The sequence below is a fragment of the Rhopilema esculentum genome, chromosome 9, assembly GCF_057945365.1.
Source record: "Rhopilema esculentum isolate cy_ngs chromosome 9, ASM5794536v1, whole genome shotgun sequence".
Taxonomy (NCBI): Eukaryota; Metazoa; Cnidaria; class Scyphozoa; order Rhizostomeae; family Rhizostomatidae; genus Rhopilema; species Rhopilema esculentum.
In genome coordinates this window covers 10,364,202-10,382,522 of record NC_142823.1, presented here as the reverse complement: position 1 = coordinate 10,382,522, position 18,321 = coordinate 10,364,202, and the positions used below count along the sequence as shown (strand labels likewise).

The 18,321-nt window shown below is 36.5% G+C and overlaps 1 protein-coding gene across 9 annotated transcripts; it reads left to right on the top strand.

Moving 5' to 3' along the window:
• The first annotated feature begins 13 nt into the window (after positions 1–13).
• LOC135693301 (zinc finger MYM-type protein 1-like) lies at positions 14–13,797 on the top strand. 9 transcript variants are annotated; one of them, XM_089110185.1, is made up of 3 exons: positions 16–796; positions 1,152–1,202; positions 1,617–13,797. In XM_089110185.1, the coding sequence occupies exon 3, from the start codon at positions 11,162–11,164 to the stop codon at positions 13,196–13,198; it is 2,037 nt and encodes a 678-aa protein (XP_088966311.1). In that variant the 5' UTR covers positions 16–796; positions 1,152–1,202; positions 1,617–11,161; the 3' UTR covers positions 13,199–13,797. The 9 variants fall into 9 exon arrangements, with proteins under 9 accessions (XP_088966308.1, XP_088966313.1, XP_088966314.1 ...); XM_089110181.1 differs by having other exon boundaries at positions 16–1,008; XM_089110182.1 differs by having other exon boundaries at positions 14–1,811; positions 3,096–13,797.
• Positions 13,798–18,321: the final 4,524 nt, after the last annotated feature.

Genomic DNA, 18,321 nt, shown 5'->3' with positions numbered 1-18,321 from the left:
GCCCCTTGACTTCGCAATAGACTGGACTTTGGTGCAGACATCTTTTATTTTTGTAGCCGTCCTTTTGTAGCCATTTTTGTAGTAGGTCTCTCCAGATTTGTGAGCCTCCCTGCGCCCTTGTTGTTCTCTCGAGCTCCTTCAATTGATTTTCATTAAAAGGAAGAGAGTTTGAAAATAAATGTATCAATTCCTGCTCATCTTTTCCATCATTTTCAGCCAGAATCTCATCTGCAATCTCCCATAAAGAAGGTGGGCAATCGTAATCACGAGGAGGGTCAATGCATTTGAGGACAGCTGCCGATGGTTTTGCATCCCGTAGTTGTTGAAACAGTTGCCCAATCGTTCATTTTCATGGCCCCTTACATCCAATGGGCGGGGATCAAAAGATTTTTTAAAGTCACTCTGAACAGCACGTTTTTGGTTCTTGTTGGTTACTTCGTGCTTTCTTATTTCCACATCTTTTCTTTTCATAAACCTAACATTACGCTGAGTGCTTACACTCCAAGAACAAGCAACATCGCTACAGGCAACATCCCCTTTTTATTTTTTGCCCCCTTTCCCATAAACAAATAGATTAGATTTACATTTTAACTATCATATTCAAAACCAACTTTTCTACTTTTCAAAATTTTTATTCCTAGTTTAAAAAAATGTTATTGTTGTTTATTAACATTGTGTATTGATTTATAATTACTTCAGGCAAAATTCACGTATAATGGCACATGAAAGGTTAAGACAAAAAACAAATGCTCAAACCCCCATCCTATTCTGGATTCAGGTTCCTAGATCCTGAAAGGTTGGTTGTTGTATTTATTACAGCGATTTTTGTTCCTTAGGTACCACAGTTAATGACAGGTTACAAGATGTAATATTGAATAAACAAATAGTAGACAACATGAAAAAGCTGTCATCATATGCCCAGGCAAACTGTTTAGGAGGGTTCCATGAAACCCTTAATCATTGGCATCCCAAAATGATCAGCTTCTCTTGGATGGGAACCATCTTCAGGTACAGTAGTTTCCTCATGGTTAAGTATGCAACATGTTCAATATGGATGGTTATTAGGTCACAGGACTTAAAGATTTCCAAGAGCATTCTAATTTGTTTAATTTATTTTATTTCACTTACAACTTTACTGTTTCACTTTTCAGGCACATTTCATGACGTAGTTGTCAAGGAACGCACAGTAACCCCAACAAACGGTAAGTCAATGTTTGTTTTTGAGACAATTCTCACAACACTTCTTGAACAGCAAATTAAAAAGAATGTACTTATAAACAAAGATTTTTAAAGAAAATTTCCATATTTGTGCAGCTTTATTTTTTTGTTTTATTAAGGATAAACTGGTTTAGCTTCTAAAGGTACTTAGCACAATATACTTAACATACTTGTCTTAGCATGAGTAACTTCAAAGTGCGGGTGAATGACTTGGCCTTGGGTGTTGGCGTGAAAGCACGACCTGATAGCTCAGCGGTAGAGCACTTGACCTACAAAGTCATGGGTCATGAGTTCGAGCCTCGCTCTGGACGGTTATTTTCCCGCACTCTAAAAGTCGCTCGGGTCGGTCATTACTACATAAGTAACTTCCTATATCTAAGATAAAACCTTCTTTTTAGAATATGACAATGAAATGAAGACACTTCTATTCAAATGTGACATATAAAAACTTCAATCTGCATATGAAAAGGTGGTCGCTAAACAACGCAAGCCTTTGAATTAGCAATATTAAGACAGGAAAAGCAAGAATGGAGCTGTCTAAAGCCACAAAGAACGGCAAAGGATCTATAATTCACAGCAACTATTTCCGTAAAGTAAGTATCCTAAATATGACCGAGTGATAAAAATTTTTTTTGTCAATTGCAAAGAAATCTAATGTTCCCCACTTTTTCACAGCACTCAATCTTCTTCTTCCGTTTTCTTTTCATTTGAAAATGACCAATTTATGGTCTTTCGAAGTTTAAAGTAATAAAAATCAATCTGTTGTTGAAAAGTGTTTGGGGTGATTTATGACTATTGAAAAATTCTTCGATGTTCCAAATCTTCCTGCAGGCACTGTAGGTATTTTGTTTTCCAACCACGGTAATAGTGGCTTTACTTTTATGCAAAACAAGGTCAGAGTTCATGCAGCTCCTAGACAATGCAATCAAGTTGAAAGAGATTTGGACCACCAGTAGAGTAATTGTATTCCACTAGAGTCTGGATCTGACTCTGACAGACCGAGCAGCGAAAGCTCAGTTGGTCAAATTTCCGACTCTGAACCATCAGTTCAACCCCTCTCGCCAACTGAGCCAACGCTAGATGTCTGTTAGGCAAGAAAAGGGGAATTAAAATGCTCAACTACTGAAAAGACCTTAACAGGCTATACACTAGCAGCTAGACTCAGATCAAATAGACAAACAGATCTTATTTTTTTTGCTATTTCCATCCTACAGATTTCTCAAGAAAATTGCCATTGAAGCAGTATACTTTTACTGCGTTTTCCTACTTGCTAGTCTTTCTTTCAAGAAAATAGGTTATTTGGCTTGTGAAGAAAAAATTTGATTTAATGCTCTACCACATATTTGTTCATGCTTTCTTATATCTATACTTTCAAGGAGACGGTTGTCTAGCTTTTCATTAAATGTTTACATGTAAAATGCACCAATTGGATGTGAGCCTCTGTGCCAATTCACTAATTTGATGACCATGCTTAAGGTCAATGGTATATTATATAAAACTACGCCTACACCAACCCTAGTTATTTCAAGCCACTTCTCTATTTCTCTTAGAACTTTGAAAAAATGGGGGTCCTATCGCTGGCATTTTTAATGTTTTTGTTCCAGGGACCGCGGACATGAATTAGAGGATTGAAGGGTCTATAAAAAGTTTTTTTGGAGAGGATAACATTCACCAAAGACAAACATAGCTTCTTTAGAGTGTCAGTTTTTACAAGTAATAACGCAATAAGCCCCCTTGCCCCCATGCTTCTGCACCCTATTTTCCAGTTTGAGAAATCTTTATGAACTGCTACTTAGTGGAGTTCAAGTAGCCTTACCTGTCTTGGAGATATACTCCTCACTATGAAATTTTCATCAACAATTTTTTTTAACTTTTAGAATTTTCTGAAAAAAAAACACGAGTCGTCCACCTTGCATTCTCATAGCTGCTTGCAAGCAACTGATATCAGTATGGGATGATATACACGACATAAGACCAAAAATACGAGAAGAAGGTGAGGTTAAAAAATTCTAACATCCTTCACTTTATTTTTGTAGGCCAATAATTGTTCAGACCAATGATTGTGTAATTGATGTATTTTATTTTGTTCGACTTTTCCTGATTTCTTTATGTTGCGCATTAATATAAGCCACAGGATACTGTTTCAACAGATGTTTATTCTTGTTATCAGGGTTGCCTCGTGATCAAAGCCCTAGACTTTAGTGAGCCAATGATTTTGGTTGCAAAGTGAGAAGGACAACGATAAAGACCAGTATGTTGTGGCTGTCAACAAAAAAAGCTTTGTAAGGCCCTATTCGCACTGCATCTAGAAACCTGATAATGTTAATCCCTTATTGTTCTATCTTCAAAGGCGGCAAGGGTTTGTCAGGAAGTAGTTTAATTGGTAGAGTGCGAACAGCAAAATCTGAAATCTGACAAATTGTAACGTTTCAACTAATTGGTCAAAGGTTCCGTCGTAGAGCTCTTGAGCATCACAATCTCATGAAAATCCATGATAACCAGCGGGTGACTCGACGGACATGCCAGAATTATGTTAACACCAATAAAAAGTCCAGGGTGCTATTTGAAATCATGTCACAATTTAAAAAGGTACAATTTCTTAATGACAACCTGACAACGTGTTAGATAACAATACAACATCTCAGAAAACTGCCTAATGAGAACAGAAGTCTGACAAACTTTGTCAATCTTGAAAAAGTTTTTTTAATTTGGGTGAGAATATCGGGTTTGACAAACATTATCATATTTGCAGTGCGAATAGGGCCTATGCCTCTGCTGCAAACATGGAAGGCACTCGTGTAGCCATGTAAAGTACATAAATGCCATCGTAAAAAGCCAAAAAATGCCAGATAGTTTGAAGGAGATTGTCAGAAGGAGTGACATTTTGCGAAAAAGGCACCAGGATGCGTACATTAGAATCCTGTGTCAACTGGCAAAGTTTCTTTGGAGACTCTACCACATCAGCGTAGTGTCTATGTAGGGTCTTACAGTAATGCTGTTATGGAGACAGTGGAAGGCAGCCTTTTGGTTCCATATTTTGATGGGAACAATTGTAGAAACTGCGGAGAAAGATTGAATGACCATTTTGTTGGGCAACCCTGAGTAAGACTCATTTCACGCAGCTTCATAAAACTCATGAGTGGTACGTGGGATCCTTTTAGTTTTTTTCTCACTGTATGTATATTCTTTGACATAGAAAAGTTCTTGAAAAACTGACTCTGTCTTCTTATCAAAAAAGGTCTGCTTGGTATTTCATAGCTTTATTTGCTTTCTCAAGCTACCAGAACATAAAGGTAGTCCGATCCTTGGTTGAGCATTCAAACTACCATGAATTTCTCTGCACCAGGAATGGGTAATCTTTTTTCTTGCAGTGGGGTTATAGAGCATGTTACATTAGAAGGTTATTCAAGAAACTCGTCAGGATGTCTAGTGTTCTTCCTTAAATTACCTATTCCCTCATAGGTCCTCTTTTCTGGAATAAGGTTTAATGGGAACATGAAATCCCAGACTCTGTACTAAAAGTAATCGATAAAGTAATTTTGTATTGAAACAAGTTGATTATCATTGGCTAACAGGCAGGTAAAAAGATATTTAGATTTATTTCACTTTTTCTGTTCTAGAGAGAAAATGTCCCAACACAAACTGCTCCGTCGTTCAGAATTATTGTGGTTCAAACAAAGGAATTCTCAAACATGGGTTGTTTTCTTGTTGGGCACGATGTCTTGAAGGACTACATGTTTTGATTCCTCATTGGAAACAGGTGATTACCATAAAAAGTTTTTAAGTTTTTGCTAAAGGCTCAACTAAACAATGATGGCAAAGCTAGGCATCATTTCCATTGTTTAGAATCGGTTTATAGTCTTTTCTGTTTTCTTTAGTCTTTAACTATGAAAAGATTTTGGTATTATAATGACAAACAGATTAGGAAAACCACCAAAACAAAATGTTAAATGACTTATAGTTTTTTATCATTTTCAAACACAAAGGTTTTTTCATTTGTAGGTAGTTATGTAGCAGGACCCGTTACGTCACAAGCACATTTACCAAAACCGCCTCAGAAGTGGGTTAAACATAAGTGCAATGTTTGCATGTTACGTTCTCCTGCTTTAAAGGATTCTCTTTATTAATGATCTTGAAACTATCTAAGATTCTAGGACTTTGACGATTGAATAAATCAATTGTATCTTGATGTACACAAGGAGAAAATACTCAACCATCCATTTATTTGCTCACACTTACATTACTGCCTGTTAATTTTAATTTTTTTTATCACTTGCTGTAAGTTTTATTTATTGCTTGCTAACAAAATCAGGTGCACAATTTCATGAAACGGTGCAATGAAATAAATGAGGACGAAATTCCTGCTTCCATAGAGGATTTGCTTCAATGCTTGGCTTCAGAATCACCTGTCTCCTCGTACTTGCCCTCAGACAACAAGCTCAGTGTCCATGTTAGCGAGCTATGCTCAACAACTGATAAAGGTGTTGCAATTGGAAGCAACACCATTGCAATGTCATTTATACAGCAGGTAGCTCCTGTTTGCGCTGACAATGATCCAATTGCTGCCCCTTCCCGATAAACAGAGGAAGTTGTTCCTGCTCTTGCAGAAAAAGTCGAGCAACTCATACAACAAAGAACCCCATACACTGCCTGCAGCTACCAAAGCTCAGAAAAATAACAGACTTGCCTTTTTCCCGAACTGGCCAGTACAGTGTTCTTGAGCTAAAAAACGACTTTGCTGCCTGGGCTTTTCACTGTATACTGCAAGCTATGGTAAGACTAGGTAGTTTTCTCCAGCATGTTTGATAGCATTTCTTTCGCTGGAATGAATATATTGGAAAGGTACTAAAGTAATGCTTTTTTGCAGTACCATCATCGTAACAGCAAACAGCAAATCCACATTATCTATGTATTGTCTAGCTTTTTTTGGTATAGCATGTAGAGTTTACTTATGACAGAGAGTGAAGATCCATTGTGGTTGACAAACGTGTCACAAACTTCATTAGAATTATTTCTCAATACGATAAACACATTTCAAGAAGGCAATTTTATAAATAACAGAAAAGAACATGCTACAATTCTCTATTTATCAGGAATTTGCTAGGGCTTCGAAATAAGAGTCCCAGGAATCGACAAATGTACCCTTTACGATTTTCCGAATGAGATTTCCAACAGGTACAGGTATATTTTGCTATTTGAATAATAATGTAAACTTTATTATATACATACCTATAAGCAACTTATGTTTTATACCAGATATGTAAGTAGAGCTGAAACATCCAAGTTTATAATTACTTTTATCTAGATTATTTCCTGCCTAAGAACTTGCGCGAATAATTTCTATTCAAACAAATTGTTATATTCAAACTGCGGTGTGGTGACAAACCTTTTTTTAAGGAAGACAATTATTTGCATTAGAGGTTCTAGGTCCAGTCAACCTGTTGCCCCTATTGGTGAAATGGGTGACCTTGACACTAGAAACAATTTATCTAGCATCGCTAATTCAAAACATTTTGTAAACCGGCAACCTATCGGTATATAAACAGTGCTGAAAATCACCTTTTCTAATGGTATGTTGTATTTGTAAGCGAGACAGATGAAATGGCATTATTGATGTGCATCTTTTTCACAGTACCAAAAGCCATACTATACGACAACAGCTGCCATTTGCATGCATATTGTTTGAAACGAGATCCTGGATTTTTAAAAAAATGCACCTTTGCCGTTGACTGATTTCATTGGAAAAATCACAAAGGTCTGCAAGAATCATTAAAATTACAACTAAATAAAATAGCAACATATAAAACTAAACTTGCTAGATAAAGAAAACAACTTGTGTTTCTGGCAAATACATAGTGAAATAGACTACTGCTATTTAATACTGCAATTTTGCAAAAATAGGAAACTAAATGTACAAGAATACCAAGGGAACAGAAGATCCAGGTGTAAAGACAACTGGTGACAAGTTAGTGCTTATTTCTAAAATCCCACAGGAAAATGTTGCGACTAGTTGTAGAACCGTATGTTTGCTCTACTATAGAGTCACATCAACCAGAAATATTACAACAAGCAAGGCTCTAAATGTAAGAAAATATACTTTTAGTTCATTCAAAGTATTGACCAGAGATATGGATCCTTTCACAGTTGTATCTGATATGGACACAGGGAACTGGGTAGATAATGGACTATACATACACGTTAAGCGGCCTGTGTATTGGTACTTATGGATTTAGGTTGCATTTTTAAAGCAAAAACATGTTAATTTTTAGCAAAATTTTTTGGGACACATCATGTAACATTTTTGATCATAAGACATATTTGTCGCCAGAAGGTACTTGTTATATTAGGGGATAAAAGTTTTTTGATTTATTTTTTCATGATGAATTCCATTATAGCCGGTGCCAGAAGTTACAATATGGATATATACCCAAAGTTTCAAGGCGCAATTAGCCAAAAAAGAGCAAAGAAATGTCCAGCTAAAGAATATAAAGTAACAATTTTCTTACATGTCCGAAAAAAATTTCATGAGGCAATTGGTTCTACACCTGTACAATCAAAACACGAAGCTGCAAAAATACAGAATATTGCTTGACATCTATCAGCATATTTTAGCAATAACGAAATAAATATTTCTCAAGCCATATTTTGCCTTCCATTGTATCATTGTGATTCACCGATATATAACAATTTGAGAATAGTCACTTCAAATTCCAATCAAACATACTTATACTTAAGTGTATTTTATAAACAAATTTTATACTCCATTGAATCATTGACAAGGCGTCTTGCATAGAGCAGTGGATTTTTCGCTAAACGTTGAATAAGGAAAGCTGCAACCTATAGAAAAGATGATGCATTGCTATCGGTCGGCAATCTACAATGCGACATTTGTTTACACATTCGATTAGACATTCCCGTTCTTGTTTACACATTCCGAGGGTTTTGGTTTCGTGTAGCAAATTAAGGTTTGTAATGCAATAACCCATTGCAAACAAATAAAGCCACACTTTTGAAATTTGTTTCAGTTGCAAAAAAAATCTGAGGAATGTCTCTCCTTTTTCAGAAAACCTATTGGTTTTGACAGTGACCACACTTAGGCCCAAAAATAGACATTCGAGAAACTTGACGAACATTCGAAGCAAAAACTCTTTTTCTAAAGAAAAAACCCAATATGAAAAAAACTCAAAACAAAACATATAGGTATATTATGAGGCCATGCTCACCTGCAAATATTTTTCAATTTCCGGGAATATTTTCAGAGAAACAGATCAAAATCCACACAGCACTCTTAGCACAGTTGTACTCAAATAACTTTTTCAAATGTGAACAGAATTTGAGGAGACTTCACAAAACATCATTAAATAACCTACCACACATGTTTCTGGAGGTCTTTTGAATCTCTGACTTTCTGGGGTAAAGTTCCGAATTTGACCCCCATACTGAAGCCTTATAAACAGGTAAAAACATCTTGTTGTACTCGAATAACTTTTTCAAATGTGAACAGAATTTGAGGAAACTTCACAAAACATCAATAAATAGCCTACTACACATGTTTCTGGAGGTCTTTTGAATTTGATGTCAAGGGAAAGAATTACTCAGAGGACTTTTCAAAAATGTCAATAAGTTTTTTGTATTTAGGTTCAGATATCAACATATTCAGAAATCGTGCTCTCGAAAGAGGAACTCCGATTTAATCAAAAGCAGAGCTTCATGTTGCATAAGTAACTGTAAGTTCAACGTCCTTTACCGAATACCAACTATAGATTCAAATTACATTCATTTAAGTCTTACTGGGTACATCCTCCATAAAAAAGGGTTGATGGCAGCAGAACGTATTACTGGTCAGAAAAAAGATAATTTGCGAGCTCTCTTTCAGGAGGAAAGAACACTTTTACCCTCTGAAAAACATTGCCTAGATTTAAGTAACATGGATCCTGATTTGCTTGCTGCTGGGAACATGACTGAGGTGGGTAAAAATCACATCGCCTACCAGCAGGTAGCTACTAAGGGGCGGAAGGACGACGATCATTTAGAAAATATTTTCAAGAAAGTAATTGCTCTTCAGAACGAAATAAAATCCTCTGGCGAAGAGCAGGCTATAAAACAGTGTGCGACATTTAGAAATCATTTTGGATATATTCAAAGGCTAACTGTAACAGCAGATGAAATAAGCATCACTTTGGTAGATCAACCGATGGCTATGTTGTATCATGAACATGTTAAAGATATCGCCCTGTTCATTGATGCTACTGATTCAAAAAAACTCTCTACTACGCAGCAACTATTCAGCACCCTTTTAATAAATCTCCCCCGGTGCCGGTTGCGGAAGCTATAACTACGAACCACAATCAATTCTCGATTAGAAGATTTATAAGCACTCTCCGGGAAATGGAAAGTATGAAATATGGACACGATAAGGCAGTTAATCCAAGGCTAATTTTCCTTGACTATATATAGTATGGCAATAAATAATGCTTGTCTTTTTGAATTTTCTGGGGAATCTATGACAGATTATTTGAACAGGGCATTTAGAGTTATACATGGCAGTGCTTGTCAATCTAAATTAAACAAAACATTTTTGCATATATGCTCATTCCATATAATGCGCCTCAACAGAATGCATGCATCGAAAGACAACTCTGGTGGGCAGTGGCGGCCCCAGGAGGGAATGGGGGGAACTAGTCCCCCCCACTTTTTCAGAAAGATGGTCTCTGAGATTCATGCAAATCCGATGAGAAAATTGGGGGGGGGGGGGGTAGGCCTACGTTCTGTGAATTGTGTCGCAAGATTATTTCAATGTAAAACACAAAATTTGTTATTAAATTACATCCTTAAGATTTATTTTTCTTACAATAGGAAAACATGAATGGGTCAGATTATAATAATTTAATCCTTTGCAAGAGAATATCAATAGTTGTTTCCGTATATTTACGAAGTTCACTTCATCAACATTTTAAACGTCTTAAAAAGAATAGTAATTATCTTCCGGCTCTCTGCGAGAAAAAATGATGAATTTGTTGCTGCATATCTTGACTTTCACTCATTCATTTGAAAGACAACGAAATGGCGTGTGCTTCTGTACCTGATCCGTCTTCTGAAAACGTTCTGAAGATCGACAATGTCCTTGCAATGGGACGAATTAAGCGGGTTATCGATTTCCCAAAATCAGCTTTTTTTGGGAAAGACTTTCGATTTCAGAAGAGATGGTATGAGCAGTATGACTGGTTAGAGTATTCAATTGACAAAGATGCAATCTTTTGCTTTTACTGTCCCATCTTTGGGTAGCAGGGTAAGTGTTTTTACGTATTATTTGTGGTTATTTGTTATTCCATCGTTATTCTTAGGCTAGCTGTCATATTTTAGTATATAAAACGTTTTCCCCATCTTTTAAGGGCACAGTCGGGCGCAGTCCTAAATTTAAAAAACCATTAGAGAGACATCTTTAGCCCTGTGAGAAATATTAAAAACTTCCTAATTAAAAATGCCCACGTGGGGAAATGGCTACCCAAATAACCTTTGTATGAAAATGTTTATTTCATGCCACATTTGAAGCTTCACATAATATAGTGGCAAGAATGTAGCACGTAACTCAAGAAAGTCCTAAATTTTCGTAATGAAATATTCAAGAAAGTCCTAAATTTTTCAGTCCTAAGAAAGTTTTCAAAATCAATTCTTGAAAAACGGCCGCAATCATGAAGGACTTTTGTATTCTTATCTTATTTTGCCTAGTCGTAGTCCATCTATTCATTAATTTGATGATTTGAAACAAAAAACAACTATAAGAAAGTGCTCACAATAAAGCTTCTTAAAAGTGAGATAGATGCTGGAAAACAGAGTTACTGTAGGACAAAAGCGAGCGTATATAATAATGAAAGTATACAAGATTTTAAAAATGACATCGACGTAAATTTCCTTCAAATTTTGAAATAAAAAATGCTAAAAAATGTTTGTTTCAGTTGGTTGTTCTGAGAAAATCTTCACAGAAGATGGTTTCCGTAACTGGAAAAAGGCAACTGGAGCAACAGGTCGCTTGGAGAAACATTTGAAGTCGAGAGCACATCAGCTGAGCCGAGAGAAATCTATTTTAAGAAAGACCAGCATACCAATCAATGTCCAGCTTTCAAATGCCGAAGCAGCAAGGATTTTAAAGCTAGAGGCTGAGAAAAAGGAAAATCAGAAGGTGGTGGAAGTTATTATTGATGTTATCTGCCATGTCAGTCTTCAAAACGAGGCTTTTAGGGGTCATGATGAAAAACCAACATCTGAAAATCAAGGAAAATTCCTAGAAGAGATAATGTTTTTAGCAAAATATCACGCTCCCTTAAAGAAATGGCTAGACAGTCGTCCCAAAAATGTTTCTTGGCTTTCGCATGATATACAGAATGAAATGATAGATCTTCTTTCTCAAAATGCCATAGAGACAAAGAAAGAACAGATATTAGAAAGCAAGTATTATTCAGTAGAATGGGATGAAGTCACCAGTCATAAAAAGTCATACATGTATATTATCGTACGTTATGTTTATCAGAATGTTATTCAAGAGAGGGTTGTTGGGCTGAAAAATGTATTGAGCTTGAAAGGAAAATCATTGGCTGACATCATCATTGAAAAGTTGGGTGTATTGCAGATTCCATTGCAAAACATGATAGGAAAGGGCTTTGACGGTGCAAGTAATATGTCCGGCAAGGACAATGGGGTCCAACAACATCTCAGCGAGTCTGGGGCTACCCTTTCGTTGTACTTCCATTGTTTTGCCCACTGTCTAAATTTAGTCCTTGGGAAGACAGCAGAAACGCTACCCCTGGTCAAAGATGTGTTCGACACAATTGGCTCTATTTATAGAGTCATGGAAGGTTCCCCACAACGCACAGCAGTCTTTGAAAAGTGGCTGAAAGAATTTTCCATAAATGAAGGACGCAGGGCCCTCCGATCTGTATCAGACACCCATTGGACTGCACTGGTCGACAATCTATCAGCCACTGCAAATACATTGCAGGCTTTGATTGCAGCATTAAGAGAGTTGGAGCCGAAAGAAGCTGCGTGTGCTGGTCTCTTAACACAACTGAACTCTTTTGAATTTGTGCTCAAATTGATGATTCTGAAAAAAGTCTTTGAGATTTTTAAGTATGCATCAGAATATCTCCAAAGGGCCGATATGGATATGGTAACGGCAGTCGACGCTGTTCAGACCTTGATACAACGAATCACTTCTCTTCGAGACGAGAAGCATTTTGATGAATTGGTCTGCAATGCCAAACTTCATGCTTCTAAGTGTAACGTCAATAGTACCTTCAATGAAGCAAGTAGACTACCAGAACGCCTAGGAGATGGTCAAACTTTGCTTGACGCAACATTCACCCACAGCATTGCAACTCCTTCAGAGTCCAGTCAGTCGGTTACAGCAGTAGATAATTTTCGTCATGTCTTCTACTATCCCTTCTTGGATTTGATGCTCAACGAGCTTGGAAAGAGGTTCTCTGTTGAGTCATGTGAGGTGATAATGCAATTATCAGCTTTCAACCCACTTCACTGGAATGCTGGTAACCAGGGAAAAGTTGGCAAATTTGCGAGCCGTTATGGTATTCCTGCACAGCTGACCTGTCAAGAATACATGCTATTGAGAGAATCGCGATTCTTCACCAAGCTGCTGTTAGAAATGGACGAATGGAAAAAGAAAGGCTGGAAGAATCTGTGTTTACCATTAATTCTGAAGATGTTCCAGCAGAGTGACCTTGAGAGCCTTTATCCAAATCTACATTTGTTAATCAGAATTGCCTCGTGCATCCCCATTTCTATAGTGTCTTGTGAACGATGTCATAGCAAAGTGAAGCTAATTAACACTTATCTTCGGGCTACAATGACAGAAGATCGTCTGGAAAATCTTGTCCTGATAAGCAGCGAGAAGGATATTTCGAAAGAAATAGATTTATCGACCATTCGAAAGCAATTCGCTATCAAACCTAGGAAACTGGCCTTATAATCAAGTTGTGTTGAAAAAAACTATGAACGTTGTTTATTATAAGATTGTTTGACATTGTCATTGTTTTAAATTCTCGTTTTAGATTAATGATACCTTTTTGTTTGGCACTTCCCAATAAACAAGTTAAAATTAAAGTCTACAGGTTGTGTTGCTCTAATAATGTATGCAGAAAGAGAAATCAAAGAATCCTAAGCCATTTTGAGACCTCAGAAATGAGAAAATCCCCAGACCCCAGCTGTTTTAGGCAACGGCCTCTGGCCATTGCATGAGTGCCTTTGGGACGCCATGTACACATAGAACAGCAAGACACAATTTTTAAAAACTTCTTGCACGCTCCTGAAAAAATCTCCCCCCTCTTTTTTGGAGCTGGCGCCGTCACTGCTAGTGGGGAGGATTTAGAAAGTTGTGTTCATTTTGCGATGAGGTTATTTGGACGTCTCATAAACTGTAGAACCTTAGATGATGCATGTGCTTTAATTAGAGACAGTACTTTAGTTTTGAAAAGCAAACATATAAACAATGAAGTACGTTTGGCCTTACAACAAATTGAAGATAGCATAAACACATTCGATCCCATCGCTCCAAATGATTTTTTTGAAAACGGGGAGGACAATGTAACCATAGGGGGAGATGATGAAATCTCCGATTTTGATGTTCAGATAACTGAGCCAAAGTCGGAATTTCATGAAAATTGAGGAAAAATAATGCTCTCTTCAATTAACTGAAGCAAGGCTAGGGCTCAACAGCATTCCCTAAACTCCATTCTAGAGTATATAACTCCTAGCTCTGATTTGAGCTTTCCTTCATCTAGTATAGGATATGATTCAACAGTCTGTGTTAGAATTTGACAGGGAAAATTCTTTCCAAATTTGACAAATGATCCACTATCAAGAAAATTTGCTGCTATCAGATGACCAGTAAAGTGAAACAGAGTGCAACAAAATGAAATAATTATATCACACACTTCATGGAGTTTTAGTGTTCATCGGAACATCGATCAATGATTGACTAAATTTTCCATTAAACAACAAACGTGCTGTTTCAACCAGTGTGATCTTATTTAACGTTCAGAGGACACGGAATGTGTTGGTCACGATTCCAATTTGCAATTCTGTCCTTAAAGCATTCAACCAGATCATTTTGATATCTGTAAACAGTATCAATAATCCTGATTTGAAAATTCCATCTTGTTTGAGCAGATCTTGGGATTCTCCTTGGAACTTACTTATCCAGGTACTCTACTCGTTTAGGAGCGCAAGAGAAAAAGACAGAAAAGCCATTAAGGCTTGCAAAGAAAAGTCTAATTTGTGAAATTTGAGATACTGCCTGCTGTAGAATAAGATTCACCTGGTGTGCATAGCAATGTACATAATGAGCATTTGCTTATGATTGTTTAACTAAAGTTTGAACACCATTGTTACAACCACTCATTACTGCAGTACCATCATAGCATTGAGCTATAACTTTTTGTTTGTCTTCAGGATTAGGGAGAACTTCTTCTAAAGAAGCAATAATTCTTGAAGATATTGTGTCGCCATCTCCTTGTGGAAAAGTACTAAATGATCAAAAAAATTTTCAAATTTTTATGCTTTATCCCCTATTTTTTATTTTTAATGCCCTATCCAATGTTTTTATGCTTTTACTTTTTACCGATATAATGGATTTATCCATATGATACTTGCTTTTATAATCATATCTGACACTAAGTTGTGATGAGTTTCTGTTGATAAGCATCAAAAAAGAAATTGAGTTTGAATTGTATTCAGGAATGAGTTTATGGTAGTAAAACATTGTTTTTAGTTACAGAAATTCGAAAAGTACTGCTGAAAATCGCCAATAAAAAAGACTGTGATAAACTCTCAGAGTGGATTAAGCCCTGCGAAAATCATTTGTATTGGAGTGCCACATCGACACCTAGTGGAAATGGGAAAATTATTTGGGCAAAATTTTCATCATTTGTACACCATATTGTCAACCAACACCGGCAGTTTGAGAACCAACTCTTTAATAAATGTAGCCACGATGAAGAGACAGAAGATCAGAAATGGTTGACTTTCAGGACATATAATTTTTTGGAAATGTTCTGTGAACATGGGAGAAATTTAATCTTTTCAAAATTATCCGTTAGCCAAAAATAGCTATCAAATGCAAAAATTCCATTGGCATCAAAACTTTAAATCTCATCAAATCATCACTCGCTTCCATTTCTTGTAATACTCAGATTTTGACATTCATGTAAAGCTTAAACAGGCACTTTTCAAAAAGCCTTTTGAGAGCAGAGTCAAGCAAGCTTTTCCTTTTCCACAAACAAGCTGCCTTGAAGGGTTCCATTCAGTTCTCAACCACTTTTCACCAAAAATGACATCTTTTTACATATGGTAATAAGGTAATGACATATGGTGAATATCTATGGAAAATTTGCACAAACTGCACATTTCAAGTTTGAAATTCAGAATTGTTCATTCAAATAGTTTCTGATTTAGTTGCTTTTCAAAAAAGTGCTTTGTTGTTATTTTTTTAATGTTTTTTACCAGGTATATGTTGGCAATTACACACTTTAACAGAAACCTTAAATGTGAACTGAGAACATCCATTGTCACTGGTTTACCAAAAGTTAAAATCGTGTATCCAAAATTCAATAATGGTATTGCAACTGTGAAGGATGTCCGTCTTAAGCAGAACTTTAGTAAATATTGATTCGTTTTCTTATTTCTTTAAAAGCAAATATAAACGAAAGTTTGGGAACAAAAGAGGCTAAGGGAACAAAAATGAAGTCTATTATTCACAGAAGTCTATTAATATCCCAAGAAATTCAATATTCTCAGAATCAAGTTGAGAGGCATTGACTGTAGAATAGCATTTTCTAGTGTTTCCTCTTCACCATCTGCTTCGCCAGTGTCATGGTCTAGCCAATTCTCCGAAAATTTGAGATAGTCAGCACTTCTTTGTTAAAAAATGCCTTGATAAATTAGATGGCTCTCATCCATGGTCAGCTAATTTTCTTTGATCCACCAGCATCAACAGATTTAGGTGTTATTGCTTTTAGTTTTTTCCAATATGTGTCCCTCAAATTGTGCCATTTTGCTCATGCACATAACGGACGCCCTTCAAGTCCAATATTGCTGGATATTTTCAGCCAAGCAGCCTCTTATGCATTCTTGTTTTGGCAGTGATTGCAGATTGATGCAGAATTGGTGATCATATAAAACTCTGATGATTTTTTTGTTGACATCAGTGGCAAAAAGAAAATCACTGTACTGCACTTATAAGATATACATTTGGAATTGCATTCGTGTGCAGTACCTATAGTTTATGACTTGTCAAGAAAGAAATCGGTTTCTTCATAGGCGGCTTCCTCTATTTACCTTTGCCTATTCTTGAAACACCATTTGATTTCTAAAGATCCTTTGCCACAACATGAACAGTTGACTATGCCATAAGGACTTGTACCAATGAAAGGCTCTGTCTTTCAAATGCAGAATGCAGTCACAGCAGCTGAAATTGTCATGCAGAGATTGTTTTGATTAATTGAGCACTTAACTTAAAAAAAGTAATGCACATGCGTGGACTTTCTCCAGAAATTCTCCTTTGAAAATTAAAGTAGCTGGAAACAAAAAGTCTGGAAATTCGTTTTTGTTTACAAATAACATCATGATATATCAATATATTTGCAAAACGAAACATGGAACAAAAATTTGCAAACTCAACAACACAATCTAAATCAACAATGTCACTTATTCTGAGCTTTACCCTACACAGTAGCAAAGCGCTGTACATTTCATTCAGGATCTGTCACATGTGCAGGCTTTCTTGCACCTCTTTTTGCATCCAAATTTCACAAGAATTCTCAAAGTTTCCACCACTTCTGGAAGATCACTCCAGCTTGGCTTCCATGCTCCATCTACACTAATCCAACCACATTTGTCTGGCTGGGGTAAAATTGGCGAAGGTTTAAACATTTGTTCCCAGCAATTTGCTTGAGGTGCTGCTCTACCAACATGCTGCTCCAGGTCGAACAGGCTTTTGTCAGAGGTATATTTTCCAGAGAATGACTCTTCTTCGCAAATAGCTCCAATTGTGCTTCATTTACATTTGATGACAGAATTGACTTGTCATACAATACAACTATAAATTGCCAAATTGGGTTCATGTCTTCTTCTCTGATATAATCCGGTTGTTGCATTATTCTGAGTAAGAACCCATTAACATCAATTACCATATTCTATGATGCCGTTGGAGTTTTTTGCCTCTACTGTGACAAAATGAAACAGTAACACTTGTGAAACAAAGGGTGAAACATAGTTAATACCCTTACTTTGTCGTATCCAAAAGATTTGAAGATTAAATTGGCATCAATTGCTTTAAAGATATGTTGCGATTCAAAAACTATCTTGATTTCCAAATCTTCAACCTTGCTACAGCATTTACAGGAAGAACAGCGACATCTGTGCCAACAGTTAAATCGCTGCCTTTCTCAAGGATGCTTGATTAACTGCATCAGCCAGGTCCAAAATCATTCTTGTGCCTGCCTTCACATGGTTGCATGGATGTAACAAAATTGTGTCTTGATTTGGCCAATCGATAGCATTATTGCCTGTGCTTACAATAATGTTCTTTTCGATTGGTTGAAGATTACTGTGAATATATTCTTCAATGTATGTAAACATTTCGGTTTTGTTGTCAGTGTTTCAAAGAAATGACTTCCAATCCTTTGGGACAGTATCGCTTGCTTTCACAGGTTTTCGTACTCCTTCTCCTGGACTGAGTCTGGTTGTATTCTTCAATGATTTTTCATGATAAACATCAAAGATTATGTCCGTTCTTTTTATACCTGAGAAACAGTTGTGTAATCTGGGAAGAAACCTTTGGCTAACGTAAGATTAAAATGTCAATTTACTCTCTGATCTTGTTGAATTTATCATGCTGCTTTGTCAACCACTGTTTAATCCTCTTTCCTGGGTACTTGTTTCAAAGCAAGCAGTGATAAGTTTTGAATACAGCAAAACATCATTCTTCACTGTGTAGAGTTGAGCTTGAAGCCTCAATTTCTTTGGGATGTAGTAAAAATTTTCAATTTGTTTCAATTGATTGGATCTTAAAGAGAAACATTTGCTTGACTTGAC